We start from the raw sequence: 23,500 nt of genomic DNA, 5'->3' as shown, positions 1-23,500 counted from the left end.
TATAAACCGAAGAATTACTTCTTGTTTTTCCTAGACCAGCTGCGATTTTTGCAGAGTCTCTGAAATTTGATCATTTAATTTTTCAGTGTGAAGCACATTCGGACCTGCCAGCCACAAAACTCTGGCTATAGTTTTCCATCAGCAGCTAGATCAGCTAACACTGATTTCAGTAACAAGGTGACTAAGATGCTCGCTATGTTGTTTTTTTTGGTTTTGAAAATAGGGGAAGCTGCTGCATTTTGTGCTGCTGTTATGCAAAATTGATGTTTCGTTACCTTGTTTTGTATAAATAGGTCCACGCCTTTGTTGAGTATGAGACAGTTGAGCTGGCAGAGAGAGCAGTAAGTCTCTTGTGGTCTAGTCCCATACTAAACAGTGTTATTTCTCCTTTGACAAATGTGATAACTTGTATAGGCTAATGTTATTTTTGCAGGTTGCTGAATTAAATGAAGAAAGAAATTGGAGGAGTGGTCTTAGGGTACGGTTGATGCTGCAGGATCAGGTACATAAAACATTGTTTAGAGATATAAACAGCACTTAATAGTATTCGCCAGAGTTCCAATCGCTTATTGTTGTGTTTGGTCATCTATAGACGAAAGAGCCAAAACATGTTCTTCAAGAAGGAGGAAGAAAGGAAGAAGATGATGATGATAAAAAGTTTGAAGATTGTGGTGGAGAAAGGGATGGTCATGTAAGTAGACAGACAAAAGCACTTGAAACTTGAGGTTAAGTTTTTCTTCTCCTGATATTCTCAGCTTTATTTATTTACATGAACAGGGAGAGGAGGAGGAACAAGGAGACAAGAAGAGAAGAGGGCATAACCGTGGTGGACAAGGACGAGGAAGAAGTCAAAACCAAAACGAAAATTCAAAGCAGAACCTGAATTACCAAATGAACAACAACAACACAGATCATCAAGTGAGCATGGGGAAGCAACAGCAACAGCCACCACCAGGACCACGAATGCCAGATGGCACAAAGGGATTCTCTTTGGGGCGGGGAAAACCGGTAATTGTTCATCCTCAGTGAACCGGAGCTGTCTGACCAAAAAAAACCGAGATGGTTGGTATATAATGGAAGGGAAGGGTTAACTTCAAAGATCCACAAGAGAGTGATCTTACTAAAATTTCTACTTCATAAAACAAAAACAAAAATTTTGTTACTTGGAATTAGATGGAGTTAGAAAAGTTTTGCTTTCTTTCTTTCATAAACGGACCAATGCTAGCTTGAATAATCCAATGTGCGGTTAATTAACTAAACCAAAGCTAAACCGGAAATTAATTTGGTAAAATATGTCAATCATCTCTTCTTCACTGTTCACCTTGTTGTTAGCTTTCTTCTTCTTCGTCTTCCGATTTCAACGTTGTTGTGTTTATCTTCTTCTTCTTCTTTATCATAAACCCGACGATTTTTCACCTGAGATAATCAAAATTTTTTGAAGGAATCTTTGATTGCTCTCTGTTAAAATCTTCTTCGAAGAGAACTAAATCGTCGTACGTTTACTTGGTTGGTGGAGATGAGTTCGGCTCTACCTTTGAAGCTTCTGTTACCTCTTACAACAACATCGCTACCTTCTCCGTTCCGATCCGATAACCCTAATTTCTATCGCCGTCGTTCCTCTTCCTCTACTTCGTGTTCTTCCCAATCTCCTTCTTATTCTTCGTCGCTTTTCTCTGTTAGACGACGCCGATTTAGATCCTCCTCTCCCTCCTCTATTCCCATGGTATTTTTTCTGATTCTCTCTTACGGCCTTTTGATTCGAAATTGATTCGCCTTATCAATATGTTGGTGACTTGTTTTTACTTATTAGTATAGAGGTTGAATTGTATAGTATCCCTGTAGCTGTGGTGCCAATTCATTGTTGATTGCAATTAAGAACTCTGTGGTCTCTTTTGTTTGGTGCTACAGATTCATGATGAAGTTGTTGTTAAGTTTAGTTTTCTTGGAACAGAAGATTTAATGAGCGCAGAAGTTATGGTTTACCACCCTCTTTGTTTCAAACTTTATGCTCACAACATCTCAATCTCTCTGTGTCATACTCTTTGTTTCTTATATCATCAGCTATTGCATTTGGTTTTTCACTTATGATTTACTCCCAGGGGCTCTCTGTTTCTATGTTGTGCTGGTATATATATAGTGCTTTCCTGAACACACGAGGGATCAAGAGGACGACGTAGAAGATATTTGGATTAGCAAAGAAGACAATGTGACATGTAGGTTTGAATCTGATGAAGACACCACCACTACCGCACTCAGGATTCCAACTCAGGCTCAGGCTATCGTTGAAGGGACCTGGTTCAGTTACTGTGTCAGAGCTACAACCAACCCCTGATGTGGATTATATACAAGTAAGTCCATACCTAATTTTCATAGACAAAATACGATGGAAGAAGATCAAATGTTTTTCTAGCATTTTAGGTTGTAACCATTATGTGAAAATTTGCAGGAGCTGTTGGCTATACAGCAACAAGGACCTAGATCAATTGGCTTCTTTGGAACAAGAAATATGGGTTTCATGCATCAAGAGCTCATTCAGATTCTCAGCTATGCTATGGTTATAACTGTAAGACATTGGCCTGGCTACAACTTCTGAATCATATGTTTGGTCCACCACACATCTTATAACCCATCTTCTTCCCCTATGATTTATCTTGCAGAAAAACCATATATACACTTCAGGTGCATCTGGAACCAATGCAGCTGTTATAAGAGGTGCACTTAGAGCAGAAAGACCAGAGCTTCTCACCGTTATCTTACCTCAAAGTCTTAAAAAACAACCTCCTGAGAGCCAGGAACTACTGTCAAAAGTAAGAGACTAGTTTCACAATTCTGCTTGCTCCCAACTGCATTGTCTTCAAATATCCCAAATCTTAACATCTATAAATTTGAATCTCATCCATTCTTGGTTATGCTAGAGTTCAACTGAGTCTCCTTTGTTATGTCTGCAACAGGTACAAAACGTGATAGAAAAGCCTCACAACGACCATTTACCATTACTAGAAGCCAGCAGGTTTGTCACTAACTAGCTCATACATACAGTAGCAAAACCGTGAAGAAGATGGCATTACGATATAGTGAAACATTGTAGAATAAATCTTCTGAGACGTATCTTTAAGTAAGTTAACTTGAAAATCGTTTTACAGGCTTTGTAACATGGACATCATATCACAAGTGCAACAAATCATCTGCTTTGCGTTTCATGACAGTAAGCTTCTCATGGAAACATGTCAAGAAGCCAAAAATCTCCGGAAGATTGTTACTCTCTTCTACCTCGATTGATTGATTGGTTTCAGTTTTCCCACGTCTTCAGTCTTCTTACTGTTTTTTGTTCATCTTCTTCTTTAAAGATGGATTTGGAGAAAGACAAGCTCCAATTGTAAATTAGGAATCCTCATCTACACATACACAACCTATTCTTTGTCATACATTCTAAATTTTCGATTGGCTTTATAGGATGTCTCTATCATTTTTAAGATAGTTTGTGGCTAAAGAAGTTTCGTTACATTGGCTTATCCATCATAAGGTGACTCTTCGTCCTGAGAGAAACGAATTTATCTGATGTGGGAGTTGGACGGTGGAGATAAGTCATCTTTTGTAGACTGTGCCTGTTTGGCTTATTTCTAGCCGTAAGAAGCGCATTTCTAATTGGAGCTAAACCAAAAAATACACATAGGTCTCTCTATTACTAACACAGTAACAACACAAAAACATAATACTAAACTGTTTAATTTCTAGCAATTGTTTTTGTTTTGGTCAATACTTTATAAAGTATAAATTGTTTTTGTTTCTTAGACGAAATTGTTTGTATCCTATATCATTCGATCGTTAAAAATATACTAGGTTTAAACTTGTTTGGCAATACAAGTTTTCCCCAAATTTTAATTTCTTCTTATCCCTTTACAATGTAGGTCTCTATAGTCTCTCTACGTATTCGTAGGCCAACGGTTTATATATAGCTAACTAAAATTAACTTTAAAAGGCCTCTCTACCTATCCTTAGGCCACCGATTGTTTTTATTTTTAGCCAACTACATATTAACTTGAGGGTTATGTTGTGAACGCCTAACGAAGATGGAGATATAATCGGAATCTTGAATGAAAGGAGAAACAGGAACTCAACATAACAGGGAAATGCTTCTTCTTATGGTTTAAGTTCATCAACACTTTAGACTTTAGTTCGATATAATAAAATTACATTTCGTGATCCTAATAACACGGCATGCGGCAATAAATGTGTTGTGATTGACAAAACATCACATTTTTCTGAATTGTTTGGCCATGGCCATGCATGTGAATGTGATTATCAAATCATCCCCCTCAAAATATATACTTGCGATATGTTGTTATTGGCCAATTGCTTCTCCGTTTAATCCTCCACTTGTCACGTTTCCCACTCATGTTTGGTTCCGTATGACCCGTACATTATTTCATTCTTTAATTGCTCTAATTATTTTAATTAAATATATGCATGGATCCGTAAATTCCTTGCCCTGCTTTTTTAAATAATTGGGATCGTGTAACGTTTTATTGATAATTAAAGCGAAATCGGTTACTACCAATTTGAGTCGTCACATGCTTTGATCTTATGCTCCCTGCCATCAACATGCACTGTCCCTGACCATTTCCACTTGCTTTTTTCAGTTATTTATTATCAAAATATAACATAGATGGTTTTAATGTAGGAACACGTTTGATGAGTTCTACTCTAAAAATCGTAAGAACTCGGACAAAAGTTACGTACACATTTGAATAAACAGATAAATTGTTGTGTATCCGATTACATGAATTTCGTCATTAGCTAGTTACTATATGAAATCATAACACCTATTAAATGATCATGCATTTACTCACGATACTATGAAAATAAAACAGTCTGATTTTTTTTAGCATAGTAGAGACTAGAGGTCATGATAATAACCCACAACCAACTCCTGAAAATTCAAATCTACAACTTGCAATATTCTGAAATTTGACAAAACAAAATATGTTGCCAATCATCACTTGACAAACCACTCAAATAAATAAACTATTCAAGAAAATCAATTTTAATATCAAACTTTCTCGCGCGTTCAGATTTAAGGTTAAACAGTCTTTGAGTCTTTGAGCTCCTATGGATATATCAACAACAATTTATGGTTTTCTAATTTATCTATCTATGTTTGTTGTAATCTTGTGTTTGATTAGCCTATTTTATATATCTATTAGGTTGATGAGCTTCTACTCGTTATCTCCCATTGGGATTGAATGAATGAATAATGTCAACAATTATGTTTGAAAAAAAAAAGTTTATAACCAACCATTGAAAAAATTAGAAGAAAATTAATTTGACATAATTAAAGAAACAATAGAAAATTATAAGCACTGCAATATATGAATTCCAAATAATTCAAAGATAAAAATATAAATTAAATAAAACAATCTAAGAATACTACAATAAATTTTAAAATACAAGTATTAGGAAAAGAAAACGCGTATATTAATTTTTCTTTTGGATCAACATATTAATATTACCTATTCCCAACTGAAAAGGTAAAAAGTATGAGAAAAAATATTAATCTACAAAAAAAAAATATAAAAGTCCCTTTCATAGATACGCAAATACTATATATACCCTCCACTAAACCGTTTCAAATTCCCACACACACCCACCACCACTATTAATCAACTTCTCCATCTCTCTCTCTCTTTAAACAATGCCTTCTTCACTTATCATACTTCTTCTCTTTCTCCTATCGATCTCATCGTCCTCAGCTCAAACTTACAATATCCTCTCTTACGGAGCCAAACCCGACGGCAAAACCGACTCCACAAAGGCCTTAACCGCCGTGTGGGCGAAAGCCTGCGCCTCGGTCAAGCCGGTCACCATATTGGTACCTAAAGGACGGTTTTTATTAAGAAGCATTGTTTTTGACGGTGCCAAGTGTAAACGCAAGTCCGTCACGGTCCGTATACAAGGTACACTTGTGGCACCATCGGATTATCGAGTCATTGGTGGTAAAAACTATTGGATTTTCTTCCAACATCTCGACGGCCTCTCTGTCTACGGAGGAGTTCTTGACGCTCAAGGAACTTCTCTATGGTCTTGCAAGAAATCCGGCAAGAGTTGCCCTAGTGGCGCTACGGTAAGAATTTACCATTTTAACGCCTTTTCTTGTTGTTTGTGAATTATCCATTTACTGTATAGCTAGCGTTTATAATTAATTAGATTGTGCCTACCTACAAAATGGACAACATTGATACTAATTCTGATCAACAAAATGAGTAAAAGTGGTGAAAGTTTTGTTTCAAAAGGGAAAAAAGTTTATCTTTGACATAAAAATTTAAAGGGTAAATCTATAAACTTAAAAAAATTATAATTTTTTCTTACATATATTCCAAACTTGAAATTGTTGAAACTATTTAAAAGCATATTCTTAGGTAAAATAGATTTATAAAATAGAATAAGTACGCCGTTTTCTTAAAGTTCCGCCAATTCCGCTAGCACGATCCAAAATTTGCATTTTCCGTAATTTTGTTTTCTCTACTTTCCCGCTAACATAAGTTACAAGTTACATCCATGCATAGCAATGGAATGGTAAGGACAAGTATAAATAAATATGTTATGTTTAGTTGACTTCTTAGGGCGTTAATTAAAGTAGAATCTTCATTCACATGTGTCTACCAATCATAGAGTCATTGATGTATACACTATTATTATATTTGGATAAAAATGTAATTGACACGTGAGAGCAACAAATTAAATTTTTCCAAACAGAGCATAGGGATTCAGAACTCAATCAACGTGTTGGTCTCCGGGCTGACGTCACTCAACAGTCAGATGTTTCACGTCGTGATCAACGGCTGCCGTAACGTAAAGCTCGACAGATTCAAAATTTCGGCTGACGGAAACAGTCCAAATACTGACGGCATCCACGTGCAGTCATCCTCCACTGTCTCCATCCTCAACTCCAAAATCTCCACCGGAGATGATTGTGTTTCCATTGGTCCAGGCACTAACGGACTCTGGATCGAGAACGTCGCTTGTGGCCCTGGCCATGGGATCAGGTAATCAGTTTGTTACTAATTCAATTATACTTGTAATTTTATTTCCATTGGTGAACATTACTAGAGTGTTACATAATAACCTTTCATTCGTTTTTTTTAATTCAGTTCTAACCTTTATTTGGTACTAATTTGGTAACTTTATATAATGCCGCAGCATTGGGAGTTTGGGAAAAGAAAGTGTGGAGGCAGGTGTACAGAACGTGACAGTGAAAACGGCGACGTTTACGGGAACAGAGAATGGGGTGAGGATAAAGTCATGGGCCAGGCCCAGTAACGGATTCGCTAAGAACATCCGTTTCCAACATTGTGTAATGAACAACGTACAAAACCCAATCGTCATTGACCAAAACTATTGTCCCGGCAACGAAAATTGTCCTAACCAGGTTCAATAAAGACTTTATATTTTCTCTTTCAAATTAAAATAACGTTACATTTGAAAACAAATGTTAACCTGAATATGAATTGGTTTATATATAATATATATGATTAGGTATCTGGGGTGAAAATTAGCGATGTAACGTTCTTGGATATACACGGGACATCAGCGACGGAAGTAGGAGTGAAATTTGACTGTAGCTCTAAGAAGCCGTGTACCGGAATCCGAATTCAAGATGTGAAGTTGACGTACCGGAATAAACCGGCTATAGCTGACTGTAGTCATGCCGGAGGGAGTGAGGCTGGGTTTCAACGCCCCAACAGTTGTCTATGACCAAAACATATATTTTTTCCTTCTTATTTTAATTTGTTAGTTGTGAAAATGTAAGGGCATATGAAATTTGGGATAACTGATTTGGGTGTTTTTAGAGTAAAAATATTATGAAAATAATGTGAGAGAAATACCCTAGAATAGCACACATTTAAGTTTTTATTCCAAAGTTAGCACACATGCTCAAAAGTTCCAAAAGTAGCATTAGTAAATATTAATATTTTTATCTTAGATAATAAAATTAATTGAAGGAAACGGAGGCCAAATCTCAAACGATAAACCTTAGACTTAAATTAGGTATTTTCACCACTCTCTTCTCCGGCAATGTGGCTAAAGGTGAAAGCTCCAGATTTCGAGTCTCTTCTCCAACAATAACCCTTTCTGGTGAAAAAAATCTCAATAAATCAAAAGTGAGAAGAAACAAAATGAGGAGAACGATGAAGAAGAAACAATTTTCTCTGTGAAGACGAAAAAATTCTAAAAAGGAGAAGAAATTAAATTTTCAGATTCTGGGAAAAAGACAAATTCAGAGGTTGTTGTAGAAACTGGATTAGATTCAAAAAGGTAGAGAGATGAGATTGGGAATGAATATGAGGGAATCATTGAGATGAATGAGGAGAAGAAGGTTGGTGAGCAGAGGAAGAAAGCTCATGAAGTAGCTGTTCCGATGGTTTTAAAAGAAGGATTTGGTGATGAGAGTAAGCTTGTTAGAACTGTTTTGGTTGGGAATTTGCCATTTAAGGTTAAGAAAAAGTTATCTTGAGGAGATTTAGTAATTTGGGTGTAATTGAATCTGTGAGGATACGTTATGTGCCTATTATCAATGTGAGTTTCTTATAGCTTAAAGATGAGTTATTTAGATTGAGTTTTGTGTTTAATTGTTGATTTGTTTTTTTTTTCAATTGATTAGTTGAAGAGGACAAGGAAAGGAACTATAATGCTGAAACAAAATCGATGAGAAAGCTTTAAGGTTTGTGCTTGAACCCATGTATTGTAATTCTGATTTTGAAGTTTAATGAAGAAAAGTCTAATGTCAATCTGTTTGAAACAGAGAAGTATGTTAATGCTTCTTTGGCACATAATGTGTCTCTGGTAATATAACCTTAGCCGTTTTGTTTATGTGGTTGAGTTTAAGGAGTTATGTGTAGATTGATTGATGATTTTATGTTATATTCAGATTGATGGCAATAATATCTAGGAATCTAACTTGGGTTCAGCTAATGAATTCTGGGAATCTTATGCTACAAGATGATAGAAATAATGGTGAGATTATGTGAGAGAGTTTAAGTATTCTTATGAATTATGGTTCTTTTGAGAAGAAGTGTAAGCTGTTTAGGAGTGGCTGAATTTGGTAAAGTATCTAGCTTGCTATGAGTTTTTGAATTGTTTTGGTAATGGCACAGATCAACTTGGTAGTGTTTCTTGGGGTTTTAAGGTTAATCAATCTGGTAGTGTTGCAAAATTAGTTTAAATGTGATATATAAGATATCTCTTGAAGTAATGTTAAAACAAAAATTGAATTCATGGATTGATCATGTTGTTGAATAAGGTTTTCAGCTCTAACTCAAGTGATTGATGATATACATGATAGCAGATATTTCAAGAACAAAGCAGAGAGTTGATGATGAAGATGAGAAAATGGGCATTTGAGTGGAAGCTTGTGTTCGTCATTATGGAAGGCCTTCCTAAATTTCAAGAATGTCTTCCTAAAATTCAAGACTGTCTTCCTAAAAGCTATTGAATCCTTCCTAATTTTTTAAAAAATGTGTTTTTAAATTTCTTTATATGTGTTTTGTGCCTTATTGTATCACATTCACATATTATTCCATTAATGATTTATAATAATTTGATTTGGTGCACATATTGGTGTTTTACAACAAAGGTAGAAAATAGGAATATCTAGCATGATGTTTTATTTTATTTTTATGAAGATCTTACTAAAATGCGAGATATCCTTCCTAAATATTTTATTGTGCATAAAAATAGGTTCCGTAGTGTAATATAACTGGGTTATCAACAAAAGTTTAAACGTATGTAGTAATGATAGATGTTGTTGGTTTGGTTTTCCAAGTTACAAGAACAGGAGAAGGTAATCTACAAGCTATCAAGGAACCATCTATAAATAATGATTTTATGAAAATAAATTTGAATTCATGAAACAAAGAAAACTTCAACATAAAAACTCATCATTACTAAAAAAAATGTAAAACATAGAAAGAAAACTCCATTAGTAAAGGGTAATGGTATCATTTTTGTGTTACCCTAGTGTTTACCAATATCCAGAAATTTTATGAAAGTCATCCTGAAATCTAAATTTGTTATGAAGGTCATCATGAAGTTCTAAGAATCCTTCCCGAATTTCGTGTAATCCTTCCTGAATTTCACCATTATCACGACCAAGTGGCATCATACATTTTCTTGCTGCAACAGTTGTTGATCCTCCTAATGAACCTTTTTGTAAGAGTTAAATCCCACAGATTCGCAGTTACCTTTGAACACAATCTAAGCACTCCCTTGACTGAATACAATCTCAACCACAATAGTCTATGAGTTTGTAAGTGTTAAATAAGCTGCAACCAAGAAAATGTTTGTGAGAAATCAGAAGTCAAACCTTCTCTTCCTTCTTCTTTTTCTCCTGCTCAAGTTCCTCAACTATAAAGATCTTCTTCTCTGCTTTGGACTGCGAACTAAGAAAACAAAAAAAAATCATTCTTAGAAGAATTTCACAATTCAATGATAATCAATGATAGTGTAACCATAGAGAACAATCGCAGTAGTTGATTCATAAAAGCCAGGACTAAGATGCTGCACAGGATACAAGACGATAAGCAAGTCTAACCAGTTCAAATAAGTGAATTCAACAATTTGAGAGAGAGAGACAGAGAGACAGAGAGAGAGAGAGAGAGAGAGAGAGAGAGCTAACGCCCAGCTGCTCAAATGCGGAGACGTCTCGATTCAAACGCGGAGCCGTCTCGATTCGATTGTACCTAAGAAGAACACATATATTTTTGCTCTTCGTGTCCAGTTATGGATTCGTAGGTGATGTTCAGATTGAAATTTGGATTACGGATGAATCGTATCGGTGGATACAGAGAAGAAACGATAGAAACTTTAATTTTATTGATAATTTAATTTTTTCCAAAATTAATGATATATAAATGTGTGTTAGTTTTGGAATACATGAAATTATGGTCTATTTAGCACTTAGGCCTAAATCCCTAAACGACCACAAATATACGAAACTTTCCCTTTAAATTGACATTTCCTTTTTTTTTTTCTCAAATAAAATTTCACTGTATTATACGGAGGGAGAGACCCTAAGCCCTCTTAACCCATGGGAGAAAGGGGAAAAGGTTGAAACTTTAATTTTTTTTCTTTTTTGTTTAGTTTAGTTTTGGGATGTGGATTTTCTCTGTTCTCTGTTCTTCTAACAAGGGAAGGGCTCAAAGTGTTGTTGTTTTTTTTTGGAGCTTACACTTGTTTATAGATAGATTTGAGTTTGATGAAATGGGTGTACTTTGCCAACAAATCGGCTTTCTAGTGTTGTTTACTCGAGTTCGGACCTTCCCTTAATTCAATTTTTTTTTTAAAAAAAAAAAAAAAAGCTTGAACCTTTAGCTTCTCTAACCTTGTTAAACTTGAGCTTCATCGCGTAGTTGTTGTGTGTGCTCAAATCTTAATGAATATACTGGATCTTATGGTTTGTGGAACTTCTCTCTTCTTTGTTATCTCTCTGGTTTATTTATACATTCAGACAATTTTTGAGCTTTCTGGTGCTTTTCGATCTCAAAAAATCTTCCATTATTTCAATTCAAAACGGGGAAAAGTGTGAACCTTTTTTAGATTCTGTTACCTTTTAGTTTTTTTTGTTTCTCTTTCTTTGTGGAACATAATTGTTGATTGCAACTTTTTTGGATGTGGATCTTCTCCATGATTTCCTCTTACAAGCGCTCAAAGTGTTGTTCTTTTGAGCTTCATTGTGTTATTCAAACTCGAATCTTCCATTAATTCAATTCAAAACGGGAAAAGCGTGTAGCTTCTGTAACCTTGTTGTTTTCCTGAAAGTATCTTCGTTAAGCTTCGGCTTTTCATCGCCTAAATTGCGAGCTTTAAATCTTTGCATAATTGTGAGAACTGGATTCTCTGGTCTTTGTTCCCCTCTCTAGTTCTTATTATAACATTCATTCATACAATCTTGAGCTTTTTCTAGGCCTCTAGGTTATGTAAATATCCTCTCTTTTTATTATTTGTTGGGTGCATTTTGGCTTTTATGCAGCAGTTGAATCACTCTGAGCTCACTTCATGTTTCAGGCACTTCTAAGGAAGAGATTACTTCTGTCACTATGGATACCAAAATGCTGGATACTGGCTCCAAAGATGCAATCAGCTGGCTCCCTCGTGAGGTTCTGGGCGACATCTTGTCCAGAGTTCCGACCAAACTGGCTGCTTCAACATCTCTTCTCTCAAAAAAGTGGAGGAATGTGTTTGCATTGGTGCATAATCTCGATTTTGATGATTCTGATTTGCTGCAACCGGAGGAGGATGAAGAAGAGAGGGGGGGTGATGCGGGAGAGCTTCAAGGATTTCGTTGATCGAACACTCGCTTTGCAATGCGGTTCGTATATCAAGAAATTCTCTCTAAAATGCCACATTCACGACGATAAGAGCAAGTTGGCTCATGTGGTCCGCTGGGTATGTAATGCCGTAGAACGTGGTGTTTTTCAGATGGATCTAAGTATAAAGACTTGCTTTCATGCCTTGCTACCTTCTGAGCTCTTCACGAGCAAGACGCTGGTTAAACTGAGACTGGGAACACAAATTAGTTTTGAAGGACTTCCTCCAAATGTGTCTCTCCCAGCGCTTAAGATTCTCATCCTCGAATCAGTCTTGATTCCACCTGACGATTTGTGTTATGTACTTCTTCCTGGTTGTCCAGTGCTCGAGGAGTTATATGTATATCACGACGGGTTTGAAGGATGGCCGTACCGCATATCGAGTCAGACCATCAAGAGACTACTACTTCACTACGATGAGTTTGAAATTGACTTCATGAGTTTTATGTCAATTGACGCCCCAAATGTACTCTTCATGGACTACTCCCATTATGCCTTGCCTGATTATCCACAAGTTAACTTGGAGTCTCTAGTCGAAGCTAGGTTGGATATTCAATATACTAAAATAATCGAGAGGCCGGATCTAACGGGTCTCATTATGGGGATAAGCAACGTCCAGACCCTGCATCTTTCTCCCAATACTGTTGATGTAAGTTTTCCCAATTTCCCTTCTTTACAATATTTAGTGAGCTTGGATTTTCTTTTAAGTGTTTGTGTGTCTGTGTGTTTCAGGTGATTTCTGGATGTGTTAGACATGGACTACTTCTACCGGTGTTTAACAATCTGGTAAGCTTGTCTTTTGGGAGTAAGAATAAAGAAGGTTGGGAACTGCTGCCATATCTGCTTGAGCAGTCTCCAAAGCTTGAAACTCTGATCATCCAGGTATATTATATATCATTAATTAGCAAAACCCATAAACTAACTGACAGAGATAGGAACTTAAGTGGTTGATCCCTTACACATGCATCTTCTTGATGCTTCTGCAGGGGATTGATAGTTACACAGGCGATGTGACCATGATTCCGTCACAAGTGAAGGTGTTGCGTGTTGTTGGTTATGGAGGAACCGCTAAAGAGTTGGAAAACGTGAAGAAATTTATTGGGGAGTCGGAATGCCTTGAAGTGGTGCTAGCGTAGTAGGCTGCGGAAGCTGTGGTGGATGATGTCATATAAGCTGCGTTTCATTCTAGTTCTACGATTAAAAAAATGGAAACAAAACTTTTTTTTAATCTAAAAGTCGAAACTATAAATATTTACAGTATGTAGAAATTTATTTCTATAAATGTTACTTTGTTTAGAACGATTTTTAAAGTATTAAAAATAATTTAAATAATCAAATTATGAACAGAAATCAAGTGGAATCATTCCACAATTATCTTTAACAAAAACAAAATATATAAAAAAGATTTATTTTCTAAATATATCTTCTTTCACCATCTTTCATTGAAGGGAGAGAGATCTGCAATTCCATCGATAAGGAAAAGGTTGAAGCTTTTACATTCTATGCCCTTTTTTTTTTTTGTTTAGATTTGTGGAACGTCATTGTTATGTGCAATTTGTAGTATCCTCATAGTTTTGTAGAAGCTTTACATTGTTATAATTTGTTATATGCAATTGCAATTCTCTGATCTCTGTTCAGTTTTCCTACAAGGGCTTAAAAGTGTTCTTCTTTTGAGCTTCCACTTGGTTATATAGATAGATTGAGTAATTTGATGAACTCAATTGTACTTTACTCGTCTTTCTGGTGTGACTATGGAGCTCGGACCTTTTTAATTTAAGGGTTTGATTCAAGCATGAACCTTTAAGCTCCTGTGTAACCCTGTTATTTTTTTCTGAAAGTAACTTCGTTGATTTAGCTTTCATTGCGTGCTCAAGTGTTGAACTTCTCTTGACCCTTTGTTCTCTCCCTCTCCTTCTTTTGTGACATTGATGCGATTTTGAGCTTTGTCTAGGTTATGTAAATATCCTCTCTTTTCTTTGTTTAATCCACCAGTCACTCACTCTGAGCTTACTTCATGTTTCAGCCACTTTTGAGGAAGATATTGGTTCTGTCTGTATGAATACCAAAATGTTGAACACTGTCTCCAAAGATGCAATCAGCTGGCTCCCTGACGAGGTTCTGGCCGACATCTTGTCCAGAGTTCCAACCAAACTGGCTGCTTCAACATCTGTTCTCTCAAAAAGGTGGAGGAATTTGTTTGCATTGGTGCATAATCTCGATTTTGATGCTTCTGATTTGCTGCAACCGGAAGAGGATGAAGAAGAGAGGGATGTGATGCGGGAGAGCTTCAGGGATTTTGTTGATAGAACACTCGCTTTGCAATGCGGTTCTCCTATCAAGAAATTCTCTCTAAAATGTGTCATTCACATGGCCAGCGAGTTAGATTGTGTGGACCGTTGGATATGTAATGCGCTAGCATACAGACCTTCAATAATATCGTTCTGAATTCTGAAACTGGTGTTTACGAACAGCCCGCAGATAAGGAATACGGTGAAGTCTTTCTGCCCTCTGAGCTCTTTAAGAGCAAGACGCTGGTTAAGCTGACACTGGGAACAAAAATCGATCTTTGGAAACTTCCTTCAGATGTGTCTCTTCCAGCGCTTAAGAGTCTCTGCATTAATTCAATCTTTTTTGAATCTGAAGATCTGTGTGACGTGCTTCTTCCTGGTTGTCCGGGCTTGCTCGGAAGGATACCCATACTGCATATCGAGTCGGACCATCAAGAAACTGTCTGTTCACTACGATTGTAAGTTTGCAGTTGATACCATGCAGAGTATGTCATTTGACGCCCCAAGTCTTGTGTCCCTCGACTACTCTGATTATGCCTTGGCTGTGTACGAACAAGTTAACTTGGAGTCCCTAGTTGAAGCTAGGCTGGATCTGCGTTATACTGACAGGGTCACATAGCCGGATATAACTGGTCTGTTTAAAGGGATAAGCAACATCGAGACCCTGCATCTATCTCCCGGTTCTACTGATGTAAGTTTGCCCCAAACTTTGTTTTTCCTTAAAAACGTTAAAGAGCGTGGACATTCTCTAAGTGTGTGTGTGTGTTTGCAGGTGATTTCCCGATGTGTCAAACGTGGACTATTTCTACCGGTGTTCAACAAACTGGTGAGCTTGTCTTTTGGGAGTAAGAACAAACGAGGTTGGAAACTGCTGCCATATCTGCTTAAGCAGTGTCCAAAGCTTGAAACTCTAATCATCCAGGTATGTATATCATTTGCAGAACTCCATGAAAGAATATATCTAGAGAGAGACATACTTAGTCGTTGATCCTTTACATGCATCTTCTTGATTCTTCTCCAGGGTTTGGATGGTTACACAGGCGATGTTACCATGCGTCCATTCCAAGTAAAGGTGTTTCATATTCTTGGTTATGGAGGAACTGCTAAAGAGTTGGAACACTTGAAAAGTATAATTGGGGAATCGAAATGCCTTGAACTGGTGCAAGTGGAGGTTGCACAAGGTATTGCGGTGGATGATGCCATTCTGTCGCAAATCTATAGGGATCTAAAGACGCATCTTGGAGTTTCATCAAAGTGCAAGATCATAGTTGCTTAATTTCATGTGCAATTATTCTGTGTAACATTAAACTCATAAATTGCTTCTTGCAGGTATACATCATTAGCAAAACCCTCTGAATATATAAATTGCTCCTCCTTCCCCATGTCTTCTTTGGACGAATATTGCTAATAAGGGGAGATTACCAAATGCCTGCAATTTTAGTAACTTCAGGCGGGGGGAATTGTTGCAAGACTATTATATATATATGCACTGGACTTTGCCGTGAATTGGGGTTTGAACTGTAAATATTTTTAAATCGCGGACTTACTTAACCATTAGGCCACCATAAATACAGAAACTACATATAGTGATTAGTGACTAAAAGATATTTTAGTAATGAATGGTGTTGGCGTTTTGAGATTTAATTAGTTAGTAACTTGTCTTTGACAAAAAAAAAAAAAAAAAAAAAAAAAAAAAAAAAAAAAAATTAGTTAGTAACTTGTCATCGTCACAGTACAGTACTACTACTATCAATCTGGACCAGAAATGTTCCAACACCACAAATATTATATCGTACTTTTACCAAAAAAAAAAAAAAAAATTATATCGTACCAATTACCAAATATGCTTTTGGCATGCAGTTGAATTGTCAGCCAACTAAAATTTTGTTAAGTTTGGAAGACTGTATAGATATCTGACCAAAGCAAGAAGAGGTTTACTGAGGGTGTTAAGTGTGCAACCTGAGGAATATGGAGACCACCGTGAAAAACAAGCAAGTGATTCTGAGAAATTATGTGAAGGGTATCCCAAAAGAGTCTGATCTTATGATTGTCACAGCTTCAGACATTATGGAAATCAAGGTTAAGCCCGGATCAGGGGCAATTCTGGTGAAGAATCTTTACTTGTCTTGTGACCCTTACATTGGGATTTTCATGAGAGAACCAACTCCTTCGACTTCAGCACTTTGGGATGCTTTCGTCCCTGGCAAGGTAACAGCTCTACTCACACATTCATACATACACAAGCACCTGAGATGGTTTGAGAGGCTGAGATGGTTTAATTAACAATTGTTGATGATGCGAGGTTGCAGCCTATAGCTGGATTTGGAGTGTCTAAGGTGATTACTTCTGATAATCCAGGTTTTGCAAAAGGTGATTTTGTTTGGGGAATCGTCGACTGGGAGGAGTATAGTACTATTAACGCGACTGGTAGTTTTTTCAAAATCGACATCAACATCAATGTTCCTCTTACATATTATATCGGAATCCTCGGTTAGTATCAGATTTATTTTTGCAAAAATTGAAGAAAGAATTACTCAGATATACTCCAAAAGTTGGTTTATTTCTGATATGTATAAATTTTTTAAAAATTGCTCAGATATTTAGTGTTCTGGGTGTAATTACAATTTACCCTTTAGGTTAATTCTATATTTTTAATTCCGAAAATATTAAAAAAATATACATCAGCAAACAATTCTATGTCATTATTGACAATGAACGTCTGATTTATATTATTTCACGGCTGAGTTATAATACTTAAGAGAAAACGAAAGGTCTCATAGATTCATACGACGGCTGAGTTATAATGCTTGGTGGCTGACTTATAACAATATATAAGCTGAAAGTAAACGTCCGATTTATATTAGTTCACGGCTGAGTTATAATAATTAAGGGAAACAGAAAGGTTTCATAGATTCATATGACGGCTGAGTTAAAATGTTTTGTGGCTGACTTATAACAAGACATAAAAGTAAACAGCTGAATTTTATTACTTGACGGCTGAGTTATAATACTTAAGGGAAAACGAAAGGTCTCTTGGATTCATATGCCGGCTGAGTTATAATGCTTCGTGGCTGACTTATTAGCCATTTCATCATTCCTCGCGTTCAATCCGTAATCATCGAGAACAAGCTTCACAAGCTTGTCTTGTGTTGTTTCCGCATCTATCTGCACAACTCTACACCCTCTATCATCGGTGTTAAATACATATTTGTATTTCTTTACCCAGTTACCAGAAACAACAATTACCGGAACTGGTCCATGAAAGAAAATGAAGAAGAATGAAGGAAATTAATAAGAATGAGGGAAATTAAGAAGTGAAGAACAAGGTAAAGAACAAGGTGAAGATAAGGTAAAGAACTTCACTTTTGAACCAGGTGAAGAAGATGGAAGTCGAAAAAATGACGTTTCGTATTTTCAGAGAAGATGATGACATGGATGATGCGTCCGAAGTGGCAAGTCAGCCACCAAACAAACATGTAAATCAGCCTAATTAAATCAGCCATCAAACAAGATTATAACTTAGCCGCAACATGAATACTATTATAATAATTAAAAAGCAAAAAAATGACTGCCAAATTCAACCGCTTAATCAACTGAAAATTTGTAACTCAGCCGTATCATTTAATAAGTCAGCCGTAACTGAATGATATTCTAGTAATTAATCTTTTGCTACCAAGTCAGCCGTAAAATGGCCGAGTTATCCGATAAGTCAGCTTATGACGGCTGAGTTATAGTGTTTAACCATAACTCAGCCGTAACGACATTTCATAAGTCAGCCGCTGTTCATAACTCAGCCAGCCGGAAAATGTTAATTCAGCCGTGTCGTAGTGATAACTCACCCAAAATTTTGACAACTCAACCATCGGGTGAAAACTCAGCCGTAATGATAGCTGAGTTATGCCAGATTTCATTAAGTCAGCCGTAACGCTTGGCTGAGTTATGCTCTAAGTAAGCCGTCCGCTCTTACTCAAATATTTTTTCCATAAATCAGCCGCAACTGAACTGTAACTCAGCCGTGATTACCTCTGTAACGCCTTACAGCTAAGTTATTTAATACACGTCAGCGATTTCTTACGTTGCGTCTGATGTGGCAATGACATTTTTGTAATTACGTTTTTTCCTGTAACATAAAACAAGGGCACGCTGAGTATTTTGAAAATACCTGAAATATCCTAGTAATAAAAAAAAAGATTTGTTAGTTCTGGTAATATTACCTAATTTGGAGTACATCTAAGTAAATCTCCCAATTGAAAAATATATATTACAATGTTAATAGACCTATTTCTCCTAAAAGCTCTGTTTTCTTTCATAAACAGGTATGCCAGGTCTGACTGCTTATGCTGGATTTTTCGAGATATGTTCACCTAAGACAGGAGAAACAATGTTTGTGTCTGCGGCTTCTGGTGCGGTTGGTCAGCTCGTGGGTCAGTTTGCTAAGTTGATGGGCTGCTATGTTGTTGGAAGTGCTGGAAGTAAACAAAAGGTCCAGCCTTGGTTCTGAAACTTTCCGATCAAAAGAGTTTTAACTTTTTCTTTTTTTTAGGCGTTCGCTTACATTGTTTTAGTTCCTATAAAGGTTGATATCTTGCTGAACAAATTTGGTTTCAATGATGCATTCAATTACAAGGAAGAGCCTGATCTTGACACCGCCTTAAAGAGGTTCTTATTCTCCTTCTTCTAATATTCAGTTTCTTGGAATCACAGATCTTAGCTCTCATCAGTTTCCTCTTAAATTGTAGGTGTTTCCCAAAAGGCATTGACATATACTTTGATAACGTGGGAGGCAAAATGCTTGACGCAGTGCTACTAAACATGAGAACTTCAGGAAGAATCTCTGTCTGTGGGATGATCTCTCAGTACCATCTTGAAACCAGAGACTTGGTACAAAATCTACCGGACATCATCTTCAAGAGGATAAGGATGCAAGGGTTTGCTACATATGACTTCATCGATCAATATCCCAAGTTTTTGGAGTTTGTGCTTCCCTACATAAAAGAAGACAAGTTAACTTACGTTGAAGATATCGTCGAAGGACTCGAGAACTGTCCTGGTGCTGTTGTTGGACTTTTACATGGAAAAAACGTTGGTAAGCAAGTTGTAAAAGTTGCTCAAGAGTGACCGAGTTGTATGTAAAACTATACCAATCTGTTATCTCTGATTACTTAGCATCAGCATTGTGGGCTGTATGCGGAACTTTTAAAAGTTTGAGCTCTAATTTGGAATTGGTATGATATATAAGGATATACTACCAAATTCACTGTTGCAACAGATTTATTTTTTGGTTAAAAATCTGTCCTAATTTTTAAACAGAACATAATTACTACTTTTTAATTTAACAAAAAATTTGTTGTTGTTGTCAAAAAAAAAAAAAAAAAATTTGTTGTTTGATAACAGATTTATTAAAGTTTTTTTAAAATTGCTAAAATGACCTACGTTGAAACAATATGTTAATACCGATTTATTTAAGCTATGACAATTCTGTTTTTGGGTATCAAAAATTTATTGTTTGATAACAGATTTATTAGATATAACTACAGTGACAACAAATTTGTTTAATGTTACGACAGATTTGTATATTTAATATAATGGTGACAGACTTGTATATTAGATATAAACAGTTTCTAGGATTCATACTTAGCCCAGATTTCACAGCTTTCCAGCAATTACTTGGCTAGGACGTAACGTGCATAATTCTTCAAGTTTAACTCATATTGAAGCTGTGTCAGTTGCTATGGATTCTTGGCTTGTTGGAGATCACGACAGTCTCTTCGGCTTGCTGGAATGGTTTTAGCTCCGGCCTTGAAGAACCCTAAAAGTTGGTTCTTACGCACTGCCTTTATCTTCAATTTATTTTCACTTTCTTGCTCTTCTTTACCTCTATTCACTCTGACTTTGTTCTTCCACGCTCCCATTGAGGCTTGCCACAGCCATGGAGTGACAACAAGGAGCCATTGGTGGTCCACCATCTCCGCAACAACTCGTTCTCTATCTCCTCCGCAACAACTAAACCGAGGAACCCCTCTTTTGGGACAGCTAAACGGGCCTATAAGTAGAAGTCCGACGAAGTCACTCAACCGCCTTTCTGAGCCCGACCTGGTCATCAAAAGAGGAAGTTTACCATATCTTCAATCCCTGATTTAAGGAAAATAGACTTATCTTGTAATCAATGTATTCATATAAATAGAGGATACCTCCTCCTTGTAGATTATCCAACAATTAATACAAAAACCCTAAATTATTCATTATTCTTGAGAGAAAATCCTAACTTCTTTCTCAAGAAATTTCAATTCCTTTTGCTCATTAATTTTGATCCGATTTCTTAGAGAGTAAGCTTTATTGAATTTGTTTCCCCCCTTCAAACAAATTCATTGTGTGAAACTCAGTTTCTACATTCTTGCAGGTATATATCATTAGCAAAACCCTCTGAATATATATATAGAAAGAGACGAACTTGGTCATTGATCTTTTTACATGCATCGTCTTTATTGATGCTTCTCCAGGGTTTGGATGGTTTCAGGGACGATGTGACCATGAGTCTATATTAATTGAAGGTGTTGCGGGTTAATATGGTTACGGAGGAACTGCTTATAGGGTTAAAAATATCTTCAGGTGGGGGGAATTGTTGCAAGACTATATATATATGCACTGGACTTTGCCATGAATTGGGGTTTGAACTGTAAATATTTTTAAATCGCGGACTTAACATTGTTACCATAAATACAAAAAACTACATGGTGCTATATTTTTAGAAGATATTTTAGTAACTAATATCTCCTATATATTAATAGAGAAGCACATTTGAGAAAAATAGCTGATGTGTCAATATTACAGAGCTCATGACACTTTTATCAAGTAATCCTCAAAATATCTACTTACTTACAATTCTCTGCCAATGTATTTATTAAAAAAAAAAACAAATCTATAATCCTTTGCTCTCACCTCATTATTATTTACATATATATCATTGACATATATAAGACAATGTTCTTTTCTATAAATTTTTAAAAATGAAAAATTTAATCAACAATTAAAATCCAGAAATATATTTACTTATCAATTTTATAACATATTTAATTATTAGAAATAAATTACATTTCACAAACAATAAAAAATTATTCATTTATTTACCACTTTTATACATTTTTCTCATTGCAATTTTTAAACTTGTGATTAGTTTAAATTAAATCGATTAGTCTAAAAAGTTTTTTTTTTTTTTTTTTTTTTTTTATCTATTTAATGGTATAGTGATGTAGATGATAATGTGAAACATAAAATATGTGAATTTGATTTTTATAAATACAAAAACAAATCAAAAATTTCTACACCACCTTAAAATTCTTTTCCAAGTTCAAATATTTCACGGGTAAATTTTACCGAAAGTAAACACAAATTTGAATAAACAAAAAAAAAATTTACTTACATATTTTATTTTACACAAAATAAATCTTAAATCTCAAATAATAATGTTGCTCATAATATTTTATTTAAATTGATTTATCCCGCACATAGTGCGAGTTGCTATCTAGTAATAGTATATTTTAATTATTGATACATATATAATTATAATAATGAATGGTGTTGGCGACTGTTCTTGTCAGCGTCACAGCTAGCTATCCATCTGGACCAGAAATGTTCCAACCCCACATATATTATATCGTAATAATTACCAAATATGCATGCTTTTGGCATGCAATTGAGTATTTCCTATGACGTGTGACATGAGGAAGACTGTATATAGATCTGACCAAAGCAAGAAGGGCTTTACTAAGGGCGTAAGTGTGCAGCCGAGGAATATGGAGACCACCGTGAAAAACAAGCAAGTGATACTGAGAAACCATGTGGAGGGTATCCCAAAAGAGTCTGATCTTATGATTGTCACCGCTTCAGACATCATGGAACTCAAGGTTAAGCCCGGATCAGGGGCAATGCTGGTGAAGAATCTTTACTTGTCTTGTGACCCTTACATTGGATTTTTGATGAGAGAACCAACTCCTTCGATTTCAGCACTTTTGGATGCTTTCGTCCCTGGCAAGGTAACACTCGATCACACATTCATACATGCATTTGCATACACAAGCACCTACCTCATGAGATGGTTTAATTAACAATTTGTTGCTGATTCGTTGTTGCAGCCTATATATGGATTTGGAGTGTCTAAGGTGATAGCTTCTGATAATCCAGGTTTTGCAGAAGGTGATTTTGTTCACGGAATCGTCAACTGGGAGGAGTATAGTATTATTAACGCGACTGGTAGTGGTAGATTCACCAAAATCGACATCAATATCAATGTGCCTCTCACCTATTATACCGGAATCCTTGGTTGGTATCAGATTTGGTATACATTACAATGTTAATTAAAGACATATATATATATATCTCCTAAAAGCTCTGTTTCTTTCTTTTCATAAACAGGTATGCCAGGTCTGACTGCTTATGGTGGATTTTTCGAGATATGTTCACCTAAGAAAGGAGAAACAGTGTTTGTGTCCGCGGCTTCTGGTGCGGTTGGTCAGTTAGTGGGTCAATTTGCTAAGTTGATGGGCTGCTATGTTGTTGGAAGTGCTGGAAGTAAACAAAAGGTCAGGAAACTTTTCGATCAAAAGAGTTAAATCTTTTTTTGGCGGTCTCTAGCTTACATTGTTTAAGTTCCCATAAAGGTCGATCTCTTGCTGAACAAATTTGGTTTCGATGATGCATTCAATTACAAGGAAGAGCCTGATTTTGACTCCGCCTTAAAAAGGTTAATTATTATTCTCCTTCTTCTTCTTCTTAATATTCAGTTTCTCTTAAATCACATAATCAGAAAGTCTCCTAGCTCTTAATTAATTATTTTTCTTGATTGTAGGTGTT

The 23,500-nt window shown here is 36.0% G+C and overlaps 5 protein-coding genes, 1 long non-coding RNA gene and 2 pseudogenes across 11 annotated transcripts; 7 read left to right on the top strand and 1 right to left on the bottom strand.

Moving 5' to 3' along the window:
* The first annotated feature begins 39 nt into the window (after positions 1–39).
* LOC147945079 (uncharacterized) lies at positions 40–1,211 on the top strand. Its single transcript, XM_087451640.1, has 5 exons — positions 40–177; positions 294–341; positions 434–502; positions 593–691; positions 778–1,211. Exons 3-5 carry the CDS (start codon positions 488–490, stop codon positions 1,027–1,029), a joined length of 366 nt encoding a protein of 121 aa, XP_087307766.1. The 5' UTR covers positions 40–177; positions 294–341; positions 434–487; the 3' UTR covers positions 1,030–1,211.
* Positions 1,212–1,352: 141 nt separating this feature from the next.
* Positions 1,353–3,490, top strand: LOC147945078 (uncharacterized; annotated as a pseudogene). The gene is made up of 6 exons (XR_015558077.1): positions 1,353–1,723; positions 2,138–2,348; positions 2,447–2,563; positions 2,658–2,807; positions 2,952–3,010; positions 3,144–3,490. The product of XR_015558077.1 is annotated as an uncharacterized LOC147945078 (transcript).
* Positions 3,491–5,637: 2,147 nt separating this feature from the next.
* LOC147945077 (polygalacturonase-like) lies at positions 5,638–7,911 on the top strand. Its single transcript, XM_087451639.1, has 4 exons — positions 5,638–6,121; positions 6,754–7,043; positions 7,198–7,426; positions 7,534–7,911. Exons 1-4 carry the CDS (start codon positions 5,693–5,695, stop codon positions 7,750–7,752), a joined length of 1,167 nt encoding a protein of 388 aa, XP_087307765.1. The 5' UTR covers positions 5,638–5,692; the 3' UTR covers positions 7,753–7,911.
* Positions 7,912–9,918: 2,007 nt separating this feature from the next.
* LOC147945076 (uncharacterized) lies at positions 9,919–10,489 on the bottom strand. The gene is made up of 2 exons (XR_015598153.1): positions 10,361–10,489; positions 9,919–10,267 (listed from the first exon to the last, which is right to left on the bottom strand). It is a non-coding gene; the product is annotated as an uncharacterized LOC147945076 (long non-coding RNA).
* A 484-nt stretch (positions 10,490–10,973) lies between these two features.
* LOC147945075 (F-box/LRR-repeat protein At3g60040-like) lies at positions 10,974–13,712 on the top strand. Of its 3 annotated transcripts, none has more exons than XM_087451637.1 (4): positions 10,974–11,102; positions 12,061–13,011; positions 13,095–13,244; positions 13,349–13,712. In XM_087451637.1, exons 2-4 carry the CDS (start codon positions 12,127–12,129, stop codon positions 13,496–13,498), a joined length of 1,185 nt encoding a protein of 394 aa, XP_087307763.1. In that variant the 5' UTR covers positions 10,974–11,102; positions 12,061–12,126; the 3' UTR covers positions 13,499–13,712. The 3 variants fall into 3 exon arrangements, with proteins under 3 accessions (XP_087307763.1, XP_087307762.1, XP_087307764.1); XM_087451636.1 differs by lacking the exon at positions 10,974–11,102 and adding an exon at positions 11,106–11,449; XM_087451638.1 differs by lacking the exon at positions 10,974–11,102 and adding an exon at positions 11,106–11,876.
* Positions 13,713–14,298: 586 nt separating this feature from the next.
* On the top strand, positions 14,299–16,030 carry LOC147945074 (F-box/LRR-repeat protein At3g60040-like; annotated as a pseudogene). Its single transcript, XR_015558076.1, has 3 exons — positions 14,299–15,341; positions 15,423–15,572; positions 15,672–16,030. The product of XR_015558076.1 is annotated as an F-box/LRR-repeat protein At3g60040-like (transcript).
* A 392-nt stretch (positions 16,031–16,422) lies between these two features.
* On the top strand, positions 16,423–19,903 carry LOC147945073 (NADP-dependent alkenal double bond reductase P2-like). 2 transcript variants are annotated; one of them, XM_087451646.1, is made up of 5 exons: positions 16,423–16,858; positions 16,960–17,140; positions 18,967–19,133; positions 19,227–19,309; positions 19,390–19,903. In XM_087451646.1, exons 1-5 carry the CDS (start codon positions 16,619–16,621, stop codon positions 19,766–19,768), a joined length of 1,050 nt encoding a protein of 349 aa, XP_087307772.1. In that variant the 5' UTR covers positions 16,423–16,618; the 3' UTR covers positions 19,769–19,903. The 2 variants fall into 2 exon arrangements, with proteins under 2 accessions (XP_087307772.1, XP_087307773.1); XM_087451647.1 differs by having other exon boundaries at positions 16,521–16,858; positions 17,009–17,140.
* Positions 19,904–21,858: 1,955 nt separating this feature from the next.
* LOC147945072 (NADP-dependent alkenal double bond reductase P2-like) lies at positions 21,859–23,472 on the top strand. The gene is made up of 5 exons (XM_087512794.1): positions 21,859–22,683; positions 22,783–22,969; positions 23,063–23,229; positions 23,308–23,390; positions 23,454–23,472. Exons 1-5 carry the CDS (start codon positions 22,357–22,359, stop codon positions 23,470–23,472), a joined length of 783 nt encoding a protein of 260 aa, XP_087368920.1. The 5' UTR covers positions 21,859–22,356.
* Positions 23,473–23,500: the final 28 nt, after the last annotated feature.

Source organism: Camelina sativa, chromosome 5, assembly GCF_030686135.1.
Source record: "Camelina sativa cultivar CO46 ecotype springtype chromosome 5, ASM3068613v1".
In the NCBI taxonomy this organism is placed as follows: Eukaryota; Viridiplantae; Streptophyta; class Magnoliopsida; order Brassicales; family Brassicaceae; genus Camelina; species Camelina sativa.
The sequence above is the reverse complement of the archived record's forward strand: the minus strand, read 5'-3'. Positions and strand labels throughout refer to the sequence as shown.

Bases quoted from the DNA above. Each gene is read 5' to 3' on its own strand.
- LOC147945072 (XM_087512794.1), top strand. From the start codon at position 22,357: ATGACGTGTGACATGAGGAAGACTGTATATAGATCTGACCAAAGCAAG. The intron at 22,970-23,062 runs GTTGGTATCAGA...TTTCATAAACAG, and splicing joins CTATTATACCGGAATCCTTG to GTATGCCAGGTCTGACTGCT. The intron at 23,230-23,307 runs GTCAGGAAACTT...GTTCCCATAAAG, and splicing joins GTGCTGGAAGTAAACAAAAG to GTCGATCTCTTGCTGAACAA.
- LOC147945073 (XM_087451646.1), top strand. From the start codon at position 16,619: ATGGAGACCACCGTGAAAAACAAGCAAGTGATTCTGAGAAATTATGTG. The intron at 16,859-16,959 runs GTAACAGCTCTA...GCGAGGTTGCAG, and splicing joins ATGCTTTCGTCCCTGGCAAG to CCTATAGCTGGATTTGGAGT. The intron at 19,134-19,226 runs GTCCAGCCTTGG...GTTCCTATAAAG, and splicing joins GTGCTGGAAGTAAACAAAAG to GTTGATATCTTGCTGAACAA.
- LOC147945075 (XM_087451636.1), top strand. From the start codon at position 11,429: ATGAATATACTGGATCTTATG. The intron at 11,450-12,060 runs GTTTGTGGAACT...TTCATGTTTCAG, and splicing joins TGAATATACTGGATCTTATG to GCACTTCTAAGGAAGAGATT. The intron at 13,245-13,348 runs GTATATTATATA...ATGCTTCTGCAG, and splicing joins TTGAAACTCTGATCATCCAG to GGGATTGATAGTTACACAGG.
- LOC147945077 (XM_087451639.1), top strand. From the start codon at position 5,693: ATGCCTTCTTCACTTATCATACTTCTTCTCTTTCTCCTATCGATCTCA. The intron at 6,122-6,753 runs GTAAGAATTTAC...TTTTCCAAACAG, and splicing joins GTTGCCCTAGTGGCGCTACG to AGCATAGGGATTCAGAACTC. The intron at 7,044-7,197 runs GTAATCAGTTTG...ATAATGCCGCAG, and splicing joins GGCCCTGGCCATGGGATCAG to CATTGGGAGTTTGGGAAAAG.
- LOC147945079 (XM_087451640.1), top strand. The intron at 692-777 runs GTAAGTAGACAG...TTACATGAACAG, and splicing joins GTGGAGAAAGGGATGGTCAT to GGAGAGGAGGAGGAACAAGG.